At 42.5% G+C, this 20,033-nt stretch overlaps 2 protein-coding genes and 1 long non-coding RNA gene across 5 annotated transcripts in view; 2 read left to right on the forward strand and 1 right to left on the reverse strand.

Moving 5' to 3' along the window:
• The first annotated feature begins 1,980 nt into the window (after window positions 1-1,980).
• LOC122622362 (dynein axonemal assembly factor 5) lies at window positions 1,981-11,103 on the forward strand. The gene is made up of 2 exons (XM_043800753.1): window positions 1,981-2,111; window positions 7,794-11,103. Exon 2 carries the CDS (start codon window positions 8,308-8,310, stop codon window positions 10,843-10,845), a length of 2,538 nt encoding a protein of 845 aa, XP_043656688.1. The 5' UTR covers window positions 1,981-2,111; window positions 7,794-8,307; the 3' UTR covers window positions 10,846-11,103.
• LOC122622363 (homeobox protein abdominal-B) overlaps window positions 1,989-20,033 on the forward strand; it is a 38,393-nt gene continuing 20,348 nt past the window's right edge. The window contains exon 1 of one of the 3 annotated variants that reach the window (XM_043800755.1): window positions 1,989-2,111. The gene's annotated coding sequence lies outside the window, so the exon portion shown is untranslated. Of the gene's footprint in view, window positions 2,112-15,925; window positions 16,475-19,594; window positions 19,852-20,033 lie in introns of those variants that run through there. The other 2 variants (XM_043800757.1, XM_043800756.1) reach the window with 2 other exon arrangements.
• LOC122622366 lies at window positions 16,426-18,981 on the reverse strand. Its single transcript, XR_006326295.1, has 3 exons — window positions 18,687-18,981; window positions 16,621-17,181; window positions 16,426-16,559 (listed from the first exon to the last, which is right to left on the reverse strand). It is a non-coding gene; the product is annotated as an uncharacterized LOC122622366 (long non-coding RNA).

The raw sequence follows: 20,033 nt of genomic DNA on the forward strand, positions 1-20,033 counted from the left end.
TTTTCTTTTATGATTTTCGCTTGGCATTTCCCATTAATTTGTTTATTTTCCCACCGCATTCCCACCGACGGCAATCGGCCATCGGCCATCAACAATTTGCAATTGGCAATCAGCAATCAGCGATCAGCGATCGAGTTTATTTGGTCAGCACAGAAAAAATTATCAAAGAAGACAGCAATTTAAGCGGCAGTAGCAGCCATCTTCGCTAATTGCTGGCTGCTGTATCTGCAAGATACTTTGCCACTCTCACACCTCTCACCTCCAGCCTTGCTGTTTGCCAGCATTTTATCTGTTCTTTTTTGTCTTTTTTTTATTTTTGTTTTTTGTTTTTCCCCCTATTATTGCTGGTGGTTCGCACGCTCGGCAGGCAATTTGTCAACGCGAACGCCGCTGACAGGTTACGCAGCCGCACTGTTGCCAATTGATTTTCAATTCAATTTATGTGGCACAGCTATCTAGGCACTTGGACTACTGGTATATATATATTCTCTCATAAATAAGTGATGAAGCGTGTGCAAAAAAGGAAATTTCCATTTTCACAAAAATATTTCAATTACTCAATTAAATTCAGTTGGCAAAAAGGTGTTATAAATAAAGCAAACGCTCAATCGTAATTGAAGTCCACTTAATGGTCGGCCGTGTGTTCGTTTCCCATTAATTACGCTGCCCAGCCATAAATGCTGTCGTTTGCCGTTGCCGTTGCCATTGCCGCTTTAATAATAAATTATAAATAATAAATAAGTAAAAGTAAATAAATAACTATATAATGGATATAAAGCGCTAAAGCTGCCATTTAAGTGCCGAAAAGCTCAAGTTATTATGGTCGGAACGGTCAAAACGCTTATAAAAATGTTTAAATAAAACAAAACAGTTAAACACGAGAAACCCAGTTAAGTGCCAAGAAAAGCAGTGAATATTGGTCTACAAAAAATATGACCCCATTATGCCTCACCCAAATTTCACAAACTAATTTGTCGCTGCCGTCGGTGTTTGGCACTATATTTCCTGTATTTTAATCAGATTTCTAGCCATTTGCATACACAAAGTAGTGCGACAAATGTTGAAGCTACTTATTAAGCAGATTTAAAAATAGCGAGCAAGCAGATTTTGCTCGTTACAATTAAAACATTTGTTAAGCGCAGTTGACACATTAAAATATTCGCCACATTTCAATATTTTAACGAGGCAAATGGCCAAATTGAAAATGAACACAGATGACAAATGAAGCAAAAACAGGGTCGCGATTCGGCGTGCACATTGTTTCACAATAAATAAATGAATGCAAATAAATTTAATTAAATTACAAAGGCATTATAGCTGCATATAATATGAGTGCAAACGGCATGGAGGAGACAATGGGCTGCCAATTATGAAACCAGAACGCATTTCAAAATAATTAAAAATTAAATAAATGAACGACGTGCGGGCAATAACAAATTGTGCAGCTAAACTCAAAAACAGCCAGCGAAAATACATTAAAATTAATTCGCAGTCGCCGAGCCAAAACAATAATCAATAATTGTCAATTGGCAGGCTAATGAATTAATTACATTTTCATCACCGAACCACCCCCGCACCCCTTGGAATGTTCCTTTTTCTTTCATTAGTCAGTTTTTTGTGTCGTTTATTTTGTAAATTTTTTCATTTGTTTTTGAAATGACACCGCCATTGGCAGTTGCGTTTTTGTTATTTTTTTGCTGTTTTTTTGCTTGGCCCGTAGTCGCGGCAAAGGCAATTTAATTAGGGAAAGTGGATTAATTTGCAACTCGTTAGACTAATTAAGGATTATAATCAGCAGCGAAACCAACGAGCCGTGTAAAAACGTCAGCGAGTAAAAAGTGAGCTGGAAAAGGATAACAAAAAAGTGAAAACAAAAGGAAACCAAAACCAAAAGGAAATAAAACTGAATAAAAATAAAATAGAAACTAACTAAAGGGCCACCACCCACATACATGAGGTGACCTTTGCCACCCAAACTATAAATAGTCTGCCCATAAAAAGCGTTTACCCAACAACACGGCGAGGAAGAGAGTGAAATCGTTTAATTGGATTTCCACCCACCTTGACTCATTCGGATACAATCAACAACCGCCCGAGTGGCCCCCTCACAGGTGAGCTAAGTTTAAACGGGAAATAATCTATAATTTGAGTACGTTTCCTTAAGCAAGTGAATCCCCGACTATTTCTCGGAATCTCATCAGCTGGGGTCAAGGACAATCTGGGGTCATCAAGGTTGCAAGGGGCAGATAAGCAGAAACTTGTATTTGTATTCCCTTTTTACAGGCAGTCGTTTCTAATCAGTGTTTTACAATGCTTTCACATGTTACACAATATTTTAGAGTGGGAAAACCCATATACATATATACCATTCATATATCAACATCAATAAATAGCTATATTAGAATATAGAACTAATCGCAGTTACAAACATTCAAAAACTGCACTTCTATGTTCCAGTGTAGGTTTAATTATGTAGAAAGCACACGCCTCAATAGCAAATTAATTGGCCAATCAAATTCGATAAATGACCTACAATCTTATCTTATCAACTACGTAATGCCCATATAAAAATGCACCCCCAACAGAAATATATAAAGGTTTTCTCTAATTTAACCGTACTAAATGACGTTTATTTCTGGTGTCAATCAGCTCAACATTTATGTGATATCACCATGGCATGTCTAAAAATAATGGGGATCTGCTTATCAAATGTGTCATTCAATAAAAGGTAACATTTTACATCAAATGGGAATTAGTTTGCTATATCTAAAGCCCTCTATAAATATTTCAGCAGTTGTTTGATTTACCTTATTTTTCGCAACCATTTTATCATTGCAAAGAGAAAGTCAAACACTCGATTCAAAATTGATAGACCATCGAAACACGATAAATGACTGAAAACCTTATCTTATCAACCCGTTTAGCTCGGTATAAATCAACGATTTCGAATTAGTTAAATTTCTCTGTAATCACGTTGTTGACATATAATTAATTTCAATTTCATGATGATGCCGCTGCCGTTGCCGTTGTTGCCAGCTCTTGTAAATGCTGTTGATTTTGGTGTTTCCTGTGCATTGATGACGACGGTAAAATGTGCTGAAAATTCGCATTCGTATTTATTTTGTTCCATTCTGTTCCGAACCCATGTCGCTGAGCATAGGGGCTGCCTCAGCACTCTGCCATTTATAACCAGTTTACCAGTTCGCCAGTTTGCCAGTTGCCAGTTTAGTAATCGCAATCGGGGAAACATTGCCCTGTCAATTGCCGCAACTATAAGCGAATGTAAACAAATGATTGCGCACACACAATAATGCCAAAGAAACTGAATTATCAATGACTGTGCATTTATTCGCAAGTAAACAAGCGAATATCCAGGCTTTTCGGCCAGAGATTGCTAATCAATAGAAGTGTTGTGGTTATAAAATTTGAAATTATACCATTATACATATTTCTGGCCTTTATATTTTTGATTCTATAATTGACTACTTCCGAATTTCAAGCAGCACTCGATCTTCGAGAGCCGCACTTGTCATCTGCATTCGGCCCACTGTAGATGGGCCATATTAACTGCCTGTGGTTTTGTGTTAATTACCATGCCTGCAGATAACAAAAACTAATATGACTGCGAAACGACGAGCTTTCTCTTTCGCTCGGGTTCTGTTCGTCTCTCTACCTATCCACCTATCTATCTATCTATCTATCTATCTATCTGTCTATCTATGTATCTGCATCTGATATCTTTTGGGATGGGCTTGGGACTCAGCAGATTCTACCAGTCATCGTTGGCATTTAATTGAGTCGTGTCATGAGTATTAGGCATAATTAAAAGGCAATTCCATTCAGTGCGGCAGCATTATGTGTGTGCCTAGCGCTATGATATCTAATATCTGTGGCACAACAGGTTCGCATTTCGCACTGCACAACGAAATTAATTAAATTGTTACTCAAACCGTTTTCTGATTGACTGACAGACGACGGCCTGACACTTGACGCGATGAATGAATGGATTGCCATGGCATGAAATAGCCTGCAACTGGAACTGCAACTGGTCAGTCTGGATCCATGTACATATATATCTACATATACTCGTTATGTGTATTCAGATACATACGTATCTGCAAACTATGCGACTGCACAAACAGAACACACGGGCTCAGCCATTTGGCATTTGAATGGGCCCAGCGTCGAGATTACGCAAAAATGCAAATGCGAATGCAAAGAATTACGAGTATATTCGGAAACAGAAAGCATTTGTGGCTCTCATTACAACAATCACAGTCGGAGTGCCTGCATTTTTCACGCTAATAGCAAGTGTAAACAAATAATGGAAATAATGAAAATAATGCAATGGCCATACTGAAAACAGAATGCATAAACAAATGGGTCCGTAGCCCATTAATCGCCCCTCCACATTTCTGATACGCTTAATCACCAATTTCTCGATATATGGCAAATGTTATTACTCAATTAAAAAAATGTATTCTGCTATTGAAATTTTCAAGTGATAAATTCCTAAACCAAACAGGATATATTTTTCATTATTTATAATAAACTGGCATTATGAAATGTAATATAACGTAATATTTGTTTCAAAAGTACTATCAAACTAAATGTATTATAATAATTCTCTAATCATTTTCCCATTTCTCTTATGCTTTCTTATCAATGCGTGATAGAAATAGTATAAAATGCTACAGAGATTCTGATTAAAACTAAAAATATTTGAGAATTGTTATATTCTGTATTCAAATTGTAACCGATCAATTTCAATCTGCCAATCAAGACCCTCATTTGCCAGCCAGCTCAGTTGATTATTAATTAAGAGCCGTGCTTTCTTCGCCGCCAACTGAAAGAGCCGACGAGCGGCTGGAGCTCAAAGAGCCAGTTCGGGATCCCATCCCCAATCCCCAATACCATCGCCATGGTCTCGAGGCGAGTTACAACTAAACAAGTACCCAGCAGACAGCTCAGGCAAATAAGCGACCAGCCAACAGTCCGCTTCGCGATGTCAGGCGGCGATTGCAGCTGATGAGTCACGCAATTAAACGGGGCCCATTAATGTGAAATGGGGGGCACTTGTACTTGTACTTGAACTGTTGGGGGAAAAGGGGGCGGCTGTTTTATTTCAAAGCTCCAACATCTCGTAGAGCGCAAAAGTGCGACAAAAGTCAAGCCATTAGGAACGTTCCTAATCAGCGATTCCGAGAAATCGACTCAATCAAGTCCAAGTGACGCAGTTCGTCGTCATTCACTTAAGCGGCCAGTTGCAAAAAATAAAACTAATTAGCCAGTGGCTGTAACTGTGGCTGTGGCTGTGGTGCCGGTGCAGCTTGCAATTCAATCAATATCAATTGGCAAATTTGCATTCGCATTTTGCACTCAAGTCTCCGTTTAAGTGCCTTCAGCTCCTCGCAGAAGGGGGCAAGCTTGTTTGGCAGCTACATACGTACATATATGTACATATATGTATCTAATTAATAATTATGACCATTATAAGCCAGCTGGCTGCATTTTGGCTTTATCTGCAGACATACAGTACCGGTGTGGAGCGACCAGTTCAGACGGCTTCCGCACTTTGCCGGCGCGCAAAAAATGTAACTTTTAATTGAAAACTCTTTTGGTCGGCGCAAAAAGAAAAATGCATATGCAGATGTGTGTAAATGCCTCATATGCTCAATTGCTTTCGAAAAACCCACACACATGCCTTTATATATATAAATAAATTTGCACAGCATATACAAACGTATGTACGAATATATGACTTTGTTGTCGAGCCGAACTGGCCGACATCAAATCAAATTGAATGAGCGCGGTCCATTACTCTCCCAGTGATTTTGCCAAATGACTTCATTTCATATCAATTAAGTTTATTGTGCCGGTGTCTGCTGTCTGCTGTGTCTCTCTGTGGCCCATAAAAAAAGCGCATGCCGCCTTTACACACACAGAAACGGACTGAAATGCGTACGGATACTCAGATACTCGGATACTTGGATACTTGGATACTCGGATACATTGCCCTGCCCTGAAAACCGAACGAACCTGATTCATGCGCTTAATTGCTTTGGAGCGTGTGCCGCCTGCCGTCGCACACAAAAAGGTATGGAATCGAATTGTGCACACAAATACACAAATGGGAGCAGCAAAACTTATGAGTTCGCCATTGTATCTGTATCTTTGACTGTATCCGTATCCCCGCATCCGTGTGTTTGCCCGGTGTATCTGCAGTATCTGTAGCCGCGCGCTGGCTTCCAATAAAAATGACAACAACAATATTCGACAGTAGGTAGGAGCAAAAGAAACGCTCATAAAATATGCCCAGCGAAACTGGGCACGCCAATCTACTACATATCTGTAGAGCAGCAACCCTACAGATGGGATAACGAAAGGGAAATTGAATAAAAACAAGAAAAAATACTCGGGCACACACAACGGGCATTAAATTAAATTCAAATGGAAAGATCAACATCGGATAGCAGACCGGGTTGCCTGCCACACAATCTACGGATTAATATCCACGGCGACGTCTCCTTTTCCTTACCTTCACCACACCACGGCCTGAAAACGGGAGCTCTTCAGAATTCCCACAGTCAACAGATTTTCGAATTATATTGTTGAAGAACCTTTTCAACTTATCATAACATTGAAACAATAAGGTAGCAAATGCATCCCATTATAGGCATTAACCTTATTAATTTCTTGAATATTTAATTTCATCTTATCAATTTCAAGTTACCGCCATGGAATTCTACTATACATATTTATAGTATACACATTTCACAGTCTATGCAATAATGAATGATTGTAACCTAATCAAAGCAACTAATTATTTCCGACGCTTGATCATTCCACTTTGTAAGCAAAATGTAAGCTATAATGAAGGGAAAATCATTTGCCAACCGCTTAAACAAAAACTTTTGAAAATGCAACTCAGCGGTTTAAATAGTCTGATCTTCCCACGAGATAACGATTAACGATACTGAGTTGAACCGCTCACCTGGGTTAATTAACATATAATATCATGCGATGTCGATACTGCCATTTTCTGCTTATCTGCGACCGAATTTCAACCCGCCCGCATTTCTCGTGTGTGTGCTCATTATAGCCCTAATTTCGGTGACCCACAAATGCAATTAAGTTGCGATAAAAATAGACATTTTATATGATTTCCTTCAGTCAGTTAGTACGTCAGTTAGTCAGTCCGTCAGTCAGTCATTTCGTCGGCCTGTCGACTAGTTGTGCCGGCAATCAATCTTAGATATTGTCGTTCTGTTGGACTGATGTTGATAAGAAACGACAACGCAATTAGATAGCCCGCTCCACAGATAAGGCATTACGAATGTGAGCCACGAGCGGCAGAGAAACACTAAACACTTATTTTATGGCCCAGAGTCGAACTCATAAAAAGACAGCCGCTGCTCCTTCACTACTTCCAAGCTCTTCTTTTCCACAGAAACTTCATTTATGGTTGCGCCCAATTAGCTGGGCAAATAAGCGATAGCACATCAAACTTCAAACGAATGGTAAAGCCACCTGCTTTTTGAATATGCGCGCCAAACCGAAGCTTTCCAGCACTTTTTTCGCCAACTTCACAGCACTTTTTGGGCTGACAAACAGCTGATCATTCAGCAATTTAGTTTGCGGCACGTTGTCGGGTGGTAAATTTGTTTGGGCGAAATAAACAAACAAAAGTGCGGGAAAAGTACAAAAACTACGTTATCTTTTGTGTAGCCATAGCAACATAGCAGCCGGTGTGTTTGTCGCCTGAGTAACGTTTAAACATTCTCGTTTTGCAGCCTAGAAATCGAAATCTGTGAAAAACAACCAAACGAGCATCACACGCGCAGCTCGGGAAACCGGCGAAAAAAGTATCTTTGGAATTCTGGAGCAAAGATTGGATGAGAATCCAGTGCAAACCAATATCTTTACTACAAAGAACACAACAGAAAACGGCAAAAAATATAAGAAACTGAATATTATATTTAAAAACCACTAAATAAGAGCTGAGAGCAACTAAGAAAAGGGGTTTTCTATAGAAAGAAGAACACGGAGCAAGTAAGATATATTTTCGAATCAAGAAGATACACAAAAGCAGCTCAAATCAACAGCTAGCTACCGAAGAAATCTGAAGTACTTTTGCAAGTAACCCTGAATTCAACCAAAATTGTATTTATATCTTTTGCCGCTCAAATCGAAACATATCGAATGAATCATTCATTTAAGCCACTCTTATTCAAGGAATCATCTGCTGAAAGTTATTAAAAATAATAAAATAAAAATTGTTAAAGAAGTATTAAATATAATCCCAGAATGGGCTTCGATATTGATACCCAGAAGATCTGCACGGAACTGGAGAGCCCCGACAGACGTCTGAAGACCACAGTTCTGGAAGAACTACGAGATAAGTGCGAAAATGGAGCAAAAACCGCGAAAGCCGACGAAATAGCCCGGGTATTCGATCAACTGTATCTGCATCTGTTGAAGTGCTACGAGGATAAATTCGAAAGCGTTCGCGATCGTGCCGTGCAAGCGGTAAGTGCCTTTTTGGCTGGTCTGCCGCCCACGGACTTCCACCTGATGAATGTGGTGTCCACGTTGGCGGAGCGGATGGGAAAGGCCGAGACCGTGGAGCCCAGCGAGGAGATCCGTCTGCTCTACATTAAGCAACTGAATCTGATGGTTGGCCTGTACGCAAAGATGGGTAGTGTGGGCGTCTTCAGGGAGTGCTATCCCCTGGTGGTGAAGATCCTGATCAAGTCCGTCAAGGATGACTATCCGGTGGTTCAGCGCGAAGGCTGCTCCACCGTGGTGAATCTCGCTCGCGTGGCTGATACCCAGGAGTTTCGTCCCTTTACGGAATCCCTACTGGTACCTCTGTACTCCATGTTGAACCACAAGCATGCGCAGGCCAGGATCGAGGCCATTGAAGCCATCGGCAGGCTGAGTCTGCACATGGACGCCAGTGGCGATGCAATGAGGCGGCTCTTCAATGAGGTGTCGCCCCTTCTCATGGACACCATGCCTTTGGTGCGTCGTGAAGTCGGCCAGATGGGCATTATCATGCTAATGGAGCTGCTGGATCGCTATTCCTTCTTTGAGAGAATTCTGCCCCTGGTTCTTTGTTGCCTCAAGGACGAGTCTCCGGAGGTCCTGAATCACATACACCCGCAATGGCTCAAGTGTGGCGTGCAGTATTTCAATGAAAACGAAGCCGAGTTGTCGCAACAGGAAATCAGCGATCTGCCGGTTGAGAATTACCCGGAAGGTGTCAAGCGTCCTACCATAGGATGTCGTGGGTTGGTGCAACGATCCTTGAGACTGTTGCAACTGATTACGCGGGAAACAAGCGACTGGAAGGACAACGTTCGCCTTCACGCCCTGAAGCTTCTCTATCAATTTGTCTTGCACGCCGAGGCTGCCATGACGGCAAAGTTCTTCGAGATCTATGGGGATTTGGCCCACGCCTGTATAGATCCTGTGGCCGAAGTCAACGCGGAAGCCGCCAAGGTGGCGGATTTGATGGGTCGCCTGTTGTCCTACGATGCCTGGATAGATCATGGCTTCGATGGCCTGGAACGAAATGCCCGGGAGTCGTATATGAGATGTTTCTACCACATGTTCACCGCCTCGCTGGGTGGCACCTATGAGCAGCTGATGCGGTTGGCCCGCCTCCTTCGCAGCACCGATTACTCGCATACCCTGAAGCCAGGCTTCCAGCACTACATACTGAAACTATTGGATACCATTGTGGACAAGTCGCTGAAGATCAATGCGGGGCAGAACGAGCTGGAAGATCTCTACGAGGCGGTGTATGTAACTGGCATTAAAGTAATGGCACTTTCCCATTCCCTCGAAAGGAGCGGCAACGAAGATGTCAACTTAGGCCAAATGCTGATCGAAAAAATTGTGACACTTCTCAACTCTTCGGTTGCGAAAACCCACGAACGTTGGTTTCACTTGGCCTTGAAGGATGTGGAGAATCTGGACGCGGCTTTGGAGGATAATGCTGAGCCAGTGATGCTGTTGGATGGATTGATAAATATGTGCCTCATTCGAGACACCTATGTGCACGATCTGATCGAGAAGGTTAAGATCGTCTTTGCACATTGCTGCGATAGTGCGCAGGTGAAAATCTTCAGCAGTCTCTCGTTGGCAACTCTATTTTGGTCGAAGACGATGAACATAGAACGTGAGCGCAGCACCCAGATGTTAAGTGAATTCGTGTCGCAGATCGTGGAACCCTATCTGACCTGGAAAGCTGGATCTAATGCCGAGGCCATGAGATCCCTGGCCATGGCCACACTATGTGCCTTGGCCCAGGGAGCCGAGTCTGAATCTGTGGAAGTGCTGCCCTCGTTGGCCAAACACATGCCTAGCCTGCTCGAGGATCGCAATGTCACCACACGGCACTATGCGATCAAGGCGGTTGTGTATTTCCGGGAAATGTCTGTGGAAGATCTGAAACCATTGGCCTATGCCACCATGCAGCGCATGGATGATCCTTCGGCGGGCATTCGCATCCTGGCTGCTTTGGCTGTGGGCAAACTGAAGCCCAGGTTCAGCGAGACGGATACCGAGAAGGAGTATGAAAAGGAGGTGTGGGATGCCATAGTAAAACGTGCCATGGATCTGCTGTTGCTCTATCACGAGAGTCCCGAGAAGGAAATGAAGGGAGCTGTGGAAGTTACCCTAAAGGTCTTGGCCCGATCCCATCCAGAAGCCTGGGAGGAACGCTATCAACGGGCTTTGCCTATGGCTCAGAAAAAGGATCAGCTCCACGAACTCTACAACAGACTAACCATCAATGAAGCTCCAGATCCTGACAATACATTGCCATCCGAAGATTAGGTTACACTTTACATATTATTTAAAAATTGATTAGGCGTTAGTTTTATTTTGCCGCATTGCACATTTGACTTGCAACTTGTAAAGCATGTACTTAAGGTTTTTCGTAAAACAATTTAAGTTTGATTAATGAATTTAAGCTGTGGCTTATATTCGAGCAATTGATTTAATTGACCCATATACATATATCCACTTCCAAGTACCAAGAACTATTGTAAACAAAAGCTTCGAACTATAAAGTAAAATCTGTGCAAGCGAAAATTTCACAAATCTCTTGTTTATTTTGCCATGGCCAAAAATAATCCGTTTGATGATGAATTGGGTTGCAAATACTGGGAAGCAAATCATGAGGCAGAAAGCATTCAAAAGCTGCAATTAATATACAGCACGGCATTGGGTTAATACTTGGTAAATATACGAGTTTAAAAATAGCCGGAAATGGGAACAGAATTCATATGGATGGAAAAAACAATTAGTAGCAGATTGGAATATGTGGCAAATTGTTTCATGTTTGGCCATAATATTGAAAATTCCTTCGGGTACAGCAAATAGTCAATTAGCAGCGAAACGAAAAACATTTTCCCGACCTCTCAATCAACCACCGATATTAGTAACAATTAAAGGCTAAGCACACGTGAAGTTGCGGTTCAGTTCAACGGGTGGGTTTTGTAACATCAAATTACAATTTTAATTGGGCACGCTGTGTGTTTTAATAATCCGCAGGATTAACGAATCCTGCGCCGTGTTGCATAACTACTGGCGCATTCATTGCGGCAACTGAAGGATTTTTCAATCATCAGCAGGTCGACCCAATTCCCTGGCAACGCAACGGAAAAACTAATTTGCGCCGCCATGTAGCCGAAAAGTTTGCACACTATATTAAAACAATTTGTCAAATTAGGCAAAATGTACAACTTTCTAATTAAAATACCCACATGCGCGCACACGAGCTCCCGAATCCTTCGTTTTCGGGGATGAGGGCGCACAGGCACAGTGGCCACTCAAATGTGCGAAGCTACAGAGCATAGAAAAGAGGTGTCTTTCAAAAGTTTGAATTTGAAAATAAAAAGAGAAATTAAGTTTAATAAAACATGAATATGTATAGACTGGCCAAATTGTGGAGTAATTGAACAGAATGTTTCCGCTCGCAGGGGTTCCACTGTAGATACATTCGCATATCGACAAAGTTCAGATGGCGCCATTTCAAGTGACTGTCTCCATCTCTTTCTGTGCACTTAATTGCTGGCAAATGAGCGTCAGGAGCTTTTTTGCCTGTTTACTGATGGAAATGGGGAAATGGGGAATGATATAAAGTACACATACGTATGTATGTAGAGTGCACATGTAACTGTGTGTGTGCTTGGGGCAAACACAAGCAAAATGACTAACTGCAAGTAAATGCAAATGTGAATGTAAATGTGGATATCCTTGGCTGATTTGCACACCTAATTAATTTTATTTCACATTTTGGCCGCGGCTAATTATTACATACTTTGGCAATTAGCGACTCTCTTCATCGCCAGCCTTGATCTTTATGGCAGGATATATTAAATTAAACTAAATGCCAGGGCCAAAAAGAGTTCGGCGGGGCGGTGTTGGCCAGCTCTCCGCATTGTTATGGCCAAGCACATTTAACTAATTATGCCGAACTCCGGGCATCAAAGACAGTCGACTGTGGATTTCGCAAACGAGGCGGACGCGCAGGGGGCGGCGGCCACCCACAGACGTCAGTTGTCAGTTTAATTAATCCCTTTCAGTCGCAGACAGAGCCCCAGCTGCAACTGCACTGAGAGAAAAGGACATAGCCCATTTCATACAGAGAAATCATAGCCCAAAGCCCTTTGACTTCCATCATAATCGCAGGTATCGGATGTATAGTTAACTTTATGATTAACTTTTGAAACTACAGGAATTATGAAATGTTTTTGGCCACACTTTCTCGCCGTGTATCGCGGATGGCACACGGCAAATAAACAGTTATAAATAGCAGCCATGAGCAGAGCTGCGGACCTGGCGAAGGACCACCGACAACTTCATCCTCATCGCCGCCGCTTGTGGCGCACAAATTAAATGCTACATTCAATGCCATTTCGAAATCATTTCGAGTGGCCGCCCGGCCAACTGGCTTTTTTCACTGGGTTTTGGATGGGTGGCGGGTTATCTGGTGGGTTGTTTTGGGTGGCTGGTCCGTCTGAAGGACGCACAAAAGTTGCCAGCGCTCGACTTCTGCCGCAATTGAATTTTACTGGGGCACAGAAAAAAAAAACACGTTAAGCCGCATGCCTCCTGCCCCGCCCCCTTCTCATCTACTCCTGCACCGCTCTCCACTTTCTGTGAGCTTGCAATTTGAAAATTACTTTCATTACGTTTAAAAGTTCATTAAAATTTCACATCCCCGAACCGTCCATTTTCCTTTTCCCCATTTCCCATTTTTCCATTCGGCAGTTGTCAGTTGTCGTATATATTTACACACTTGACTGGCCCAGAAAAAAGCGAGTGAGTTTTATAAATAAATATCTACCAAATGGCTGACCTATTTGGCCGGAAAATACATAGATGGCCATGATACTTTGACCCCATCGACGATTTCGTTAATTGAGATACTTTTCGCCTCTGGTTGCAGCCTGCATTATGCAAGCAAATTAAACGAGTTTACGTAACAATTAATCCACTGCCATGGCAACTGGAATCGAGTAGCAATGTCCTGGCGAGTGGTAAAGGCCAAATGTGATACAGTGAGAAAAATGGTGTACCAACTGGCAAGGAAGGCGAACAGGAATATTATATTCTGAGTATTTCTCTTGTATACAACCCCAGATGGTTTTACTATCTCTTATCTGCACAGCGGTTTGAAAAGAGCTCTTGTTTCAGAACGTGTAATTAGCATGCATATACTACTAAGTTAGCAAGCAAGAGAAATTGTGCTCAGTGCAGCTCCCAATAAAACCTTCGCGAACAAATGGGCAGCGATGAGCGATGAACGATAATTAAATACCGCCTCATGCTCGAGTTACCATCCTTATCCTTATCGTCATCCTTATCCTTATCCTGCCGAAACTTCGAGTGGCGCTCTTAGCAATTAGGGTGCTGCCCCTGGCTACCACTAATAAAAGTGGGCGGGGTCACTGGGGGCGGGGTCAGGGGGGCGGTGGCAGAGGCGGGTTTGGTGGCCGCCTTGTCATCAAGTTGGAACATGGTGGAAGTTCTCTTCACTCGAACGGAGTTCGCTTCATTTGCTCGCAGCCTCGCTCGTTTCCACTTAAATGCTTAATTATAATTGAGTTTTATGTACGGCGGGGAGAAAAACTGTCTCTGCTAAGCAAAAGCAAAAGCAAAAGGAGAGCCAAAGCCAAAAGCAGAAGCAGAAGCATTAGCAGCAGTGCCTGACTGCCAGCGTACTTGAAATTAAATACAAATAATCTTTTGACTCCTTGCTGGCCCCCATTGGCTGCTGCTCCTGAGCGAGTGGGGTCCTCTGATCCGCTCCCATTTGGCGTTGTTTTAATTACGTCTTAATGCCAACGCTTAAATGGGCGGACTGGCACTGGAGCGCCTTTCTGCTCCGGACGGACGAAGGAGGGTTCAATGCCTTTCGCGCTGTGCGTATCAATTCAGCGTTAATTGCTCGCCAGCTTTATTCTCGTCCCCCAGTTTTATTTCTCGCCCTCGTCCTCGTCCAGCTCCACCCGCCGAATCCCCGCCTGCATTTTCTTCGATCCGGCGAACCAAATCGGATCAACTGGAGTGGTGCGAAAGCCATTTCGGCAAGGTTTTTATTGATTTTTGTGCAAAGCAAGCAGTTGCCGCAACACTGGCACCAAAGGGTTAATTGCGTGAGACAAAGCTTGCCAAATGACACAGGTTCTAAAGCAATCCTTCACTTAAAACTAGTTAAGACGCGATATCGCCCAACGAAATAAATCCGGAAAAATTCAATTTAAATAAACATAACATTTTTTAGCACTTAAAAAACCATTTAACAACTATTTATGGTCTTTAATCACTATAAATATTTGAAAGCACGCCATGTCCTAATAATAAAATAAATAAATTTCTGGCTGAGGAGTAAACTTTTCAAATGGCGCCCTAAACCACTGTGTTCTTTTGTGCTTAATTATGGGAATCTTGCCAGACAATGAACAAAAGTCTGAGTTGGCTTTGCAGTGGCTATGGATGGGTACGGGTGGTGGACATGGGCATGGGGATGGGGATGGGAATGGGGATGCAGATGGCACCATCATCGGAAAATGCTCATCAAGGAGCGGAGCCGGCAGCCAGACCAGCACCACGGCATCAAGTGCCATCGGGCCACTCACTCGAGAGCTACGACTTCGACTTGGCCATGTATCATTATTATTATGATGATGATGCCGGCGAGTGTTTATTTTTGGGAGCCGGGCGATCTGGGCGCACAGTAGGCAGCGCCAGCAGTTTTTGTTAATGTTCGCATTAATGTTGTCTTACTGCGCCGGCTCTCATTTACTGCGAAATGCCGAGAAGCGGGTGGTGGTTTGGGGGGTGGGTGAGGAGGGTGAGGAGTCGACGAGTGATGGCAACGTTGCTGGCATTAATTAAGCATGTTTGACTGTGAATGTCAACAGCAGAAATTGCCGTTCTGTGCATGTGTTTGTCCCTCTTGGTGCACACTCGGAGAAATCGGGGGATGCAAGCTGAGTTGAAAAAAAAGTTGTAGCGAATAAATTAGAATCTTCTTATTATAGCACTCCTTGATATGCGCATCAAGTAGTAACATTTTACAGATATTAATTATTGATATTTTGAAGTATTTGCAAGAAATTAGCAATATTATGGCGTAGTGTCTTCTACCTGTCGATTGTTAATTTTGCAGATTTAGCGAAGCATAAAACTCCCTTATTTCGCGCAGTGTAATTGAGCGAGTGCGTTGACAGGCGGACGAGTGACGGGCCTTTGCACGGAGCGTGACAACTGCGCCCGCCCACCGCCCTGCGCCACCCCGCCCCCTTTCACTATCGGCTTTCTCCAGTGTCGCTTGCGCTACGTAATTAAGTGACGCAAGTCAATTTATTTTGCAATTAATCATTAATTTATGCGTACGGAAGTATAATTGACTCATATTTCAACCGGCTGGCCCGAGATCGCTTCGCTCGCAGAGATGCCAAATATTGGGTGACAGCAGGGTCATCACATTTCGATTACCTTTCACTCAAAAAAAGGGAGCTGAACCTTTGCTCTTTATTCCACTTAATTCCCACGATTTTCCTTCCTCATTAGGCGGAATTCAATGATTTGCGCATTGAGCCAACTGAGTGACGTCGTTGCCTATTGACCCTTTGCTCAAAGGGTTCCATCTCAACGCGATCTTAAAGACCTACGATTAGAAATTAGAAACCTGCATTATCTGCCCTGCGCAAATCACAGTTTAGTCACAGTTTGCACTTTCAGCGCTTCGGTTCGAAACAGTGTAGTGATTCCGGAATATACAACATAATCAAGTATACTTAAGTGGGATTAAGAAGGATCGAATAATAGTCCTTAAACAGGATCATCTATACTTGAGACCTCTGAGAATGGATAGTGCCCAAATGGAATGCTTTAAATATCCTCAAATATTTGCATTGCGACTTTCGAGTGAGACAAGTGTCCTCTATTGGTAAGTTTTCATTTTCCACTCGATTTCCACGTCAATTCCAATTAGGAGATGTGACACAAATGTGTATAGAATATTTCCTGTTCAACTGAAATGATGTGAAAAGTTTTCACATTCGATCAAGTTGTTTGTTGAAAGTTTTTGCATACTTCATGTGCCAGTTAGTTGATTGATTGACAAACTGATGGATGTACTCAATGCTGCTGGCTAACGGCAATAAAAGCAATATAAATAATCGATGGCACATGGGCAATAATGCATTAATTTAAAACATTGCACTCCATTCGCCTGCATTCGCTTGACAATTAAGTGTAGCAAGCCAGCAATCCAATCCAATCCATTCCAATCCATTGCAAACCGAGGGAATCCAATGAGCGGCAACTCAGTCGACATGTGGTCCAATTGGATGGCAATTAGTCGAGTGCGGTGACCTTTGACCCAGTTCGCCTTATGGCCAACCAATCAGCCAATGCGGCACTGGGCCTACTTCTGACGAATGCAAAAGAGAATTATAATAATGGCAATAATGAGAAGTAGTCGCCATCCCATTTAAAATGTCATCAATCATAGGCAGTTAGTTAATTGCGGCAAGTTCTCTTTCTCACTCCCTTTCCCTTGCCCTTTTGCATTTCTTTCTTTCTTCGTTTTTGTGTACAAAGGAGCGGCTGTCTAATGGTCGGTCCAAAATATAATATAAAAACTGAAAAAAACTGAGAAAAAAAACAAAAACGTTTAGCGAATAAAATGCCGCAGCAAATTAAAAAAATAAAGCTCGAGCACGCCAACTTTGCTGACCCAAAGTTCAAGTGAAATAAGCCATGACAAGCGCATTTCGTCCTCGTCTCTCCCAAAAGGCCAAAAAAAAAAGCAAAAAACCCCAAGGACCCTTGGCGAAAAAGCTTTAAAGGCAAATTGCCTCAAAGTTTTGACTTATTCTTGGAGCACTTCCAGCCCCAAAAATCGATGTGGAAATAAAAATAAGAGGCGGGTGTAGTTGGACAGGAAAAAAACAAAAATCCCAGGGAGGGCGAATTATGACAGGAAGCATTTCAAACGGAAATGAGCCTGCCGGCACTTCCGGCTCAGCGGCAGTTCTATATGGCCAAAATGCAAACATAATTAGCTGACATTTTCACTCATTTTCTGTCGTTTCAATTGCGCCCATCCGCACTAATGAACAACTCCCCCAACACCCAGACACCCCCACACCCAAACACCTAGTCTGGTATCCTATCCAACCATCCACTCAACAGTTGTCCACATCTAGCTGTCACTCAGCGCAGTCTTCACTGTCGCAAACCTTTGCCGAGTTACCCCTAAAAGGGCGTCATGAGAACAACCCTCGCAGACGCATCTAGCAAAAATAACTTGAAAATTGCGCAGCATTTATAATCTGTCTGTGATTTATATAACGATTTCCGTTCAAACTACGAATGCGTGCACTGGAAAAGAAAAGGACTGCGTCTTAAGTACTAAATAAATAAATAAATGTATTAATAGTTCCAGATGTCTATCAAAATCAAATATGGTTTATTATTATTTAAACCCAAAACAAGTGGCATCTTCGGAAATGAAGTAGTGCATTTACAAGCTAGTGAAAAAAATACAAATAAATTATATATATAATTATATAATAGGCTGGAACTAATGGAAAACCGTTTAGAAACCCTTGGATTTCGAATCCCCAAGACCCCCTTGGTCTGCGTTTTTTTTCTCAGTGCCTGGCCTGTGTGTGTATTTGGGATCTAGGCCACCCTTCGCTGGCTGCTGAATGCTGGATGCTGGATGCTAGATGCTTTATATGCTGACTTGACAATAATGGCGCAAACACACATCTCAGCCCGCTGAGAACGTGCCACTGGCAGTGGCAGTGGCAGTGGCAGTGGAGCTGCTGGGATGCCAGGGATGGCAGGGAACTTAACTTGGCCCGGTCGTGAGCTGGTCGTGGCAGCACAATGACTTCAATTCAATATAATAAATAAAATATAATGCTGTCAATAAAAATAAATAAATATAACATCAACAACAGCAGCAGCAGCAGCAGCAGCGGCAGCCAGTGGCAGCAACAGCAAGAGAAACTGAAACAGAAACGAAAACGAAAAGTTTAAGACCTCGCCGGGGGAATTGTAGATTGAAGAGCTTAAATGCTGCGCTCGAAATAGCCACGTAATGTTTGTGTGCTCTGCAGATTTGGCTCCGAATGGCTGCCATTTACCTTCGGCTCTTGGGGGCGTGGCTGGGGCGGGAGGGATGCTCGTATGTGCTGGAATTTCGCCCGCAACAGTAACTGTAATGTTAAATGACGAGGGACCGAGATTCAACTTGAGTTGGGTGTGTGTGACCATTATCCTGCGCCATTTAGCGGTGTTTATTTTATTAGCCCTTCTCTAAGTGGCTTACATTGGAGTAGTAGGTGAAAATTCGTTGGTTTCAGGCATTACAAATTAAAATGGGGGAGAAAAACAGAAAACAATTACTTAGGAAAACTGAATAAAATAATAATACACTTAATTTAGTAAACCAAAACAGAAAACAAACTGACATACAACTCTCAGTCATGAAATCGTTTCGAATGAAATAATATAATAAATTCAACAGGCAGTTTACTGATCCAATTGGTTGACAGTCATAACTAGTTATTTTCACCCATGTGGGAAAACACACACAGTTCTACAACCAAACCAAAAACACTTGAATAAAACATTCCCCAAATTGCAACTCCCGCTGCAATTGCTCGGATCGAAAGCGGCCACCCCCCAAAGAAAAGTTCACAATTGCCACTTTTCACATACCCACTTTTCCCGCGCACACGCACACACACAAGAGCACTTTTCCCGGACAATCGTTTTTCAGCATTTTATGATTTATTTATGCAGCCATATTGGCTTCCCTTCGCCGAGCTCTTGTCTATGCCATGAAGTTATTCCGTAACCAAGTTGGCTGTGCAAACGGAGTTGGGAAAATCCCACAAAATAGCCGGGCAATAATAATCGTTTGACTGCTTCTACGCACATATATATACGAGTATATTGAAAATATTAATGGCATGGAATAATCAAACCCCGATTTTAGTATTCCAACCGTTGCCTTCGTTCGAGTTGTCAAGTTTTAAGCGACTTTAACGTTCGACTTTGATTCAATTGTTGGTTGGCCCGGCCCGTCTGTCTCTCGGCCAAAGTGCTAACCCAATTTGGAGATTTGGAGTGAAAAAGTAAAAGTTTATTTCATTTTAATTTGTGCTCGTCGTGTGTGTGCGTGTTCTATTAACTTATTGTTGCTTTGCCCTTGCTGGGAAAAAGTTTCCCAAACAAAAAATAAAGGAAAAAAGAAAAGCGAAAAGAGAATAACGAACTAACACTAGCGAAGGACCGTGCGCACATGTGAGTATAAATTCACACACGAGGCAAATGCCAGGGAAATTAAAACAATTAAAGCACACGGGGCACACGAGCAATTTTCCAAGGAACATCGCGAGCCGGTCTCTGCGGCAACGGTTAATGTAAATTCATTTAAAATTGCTTAGTCCTTGGGGGTGGAATTTTCCTTAGCCCACCCAACCCGC

This window comes from Drosophila teissieri, chromosome 3R (assembly GCF_016746235.2).
Source record: "Drosophila teissieri strain GT53w chromosome 3R, Prin_Dtei_1.1, whole genome shotgun sequence".
NCBI classification, from domain to species: domain Eukaryota; kingdom Metazoa; phylum Arthropoda; class Insecta; order Diptera; family Drosophilidae; genus Drosophila; species Drosophila teissieri.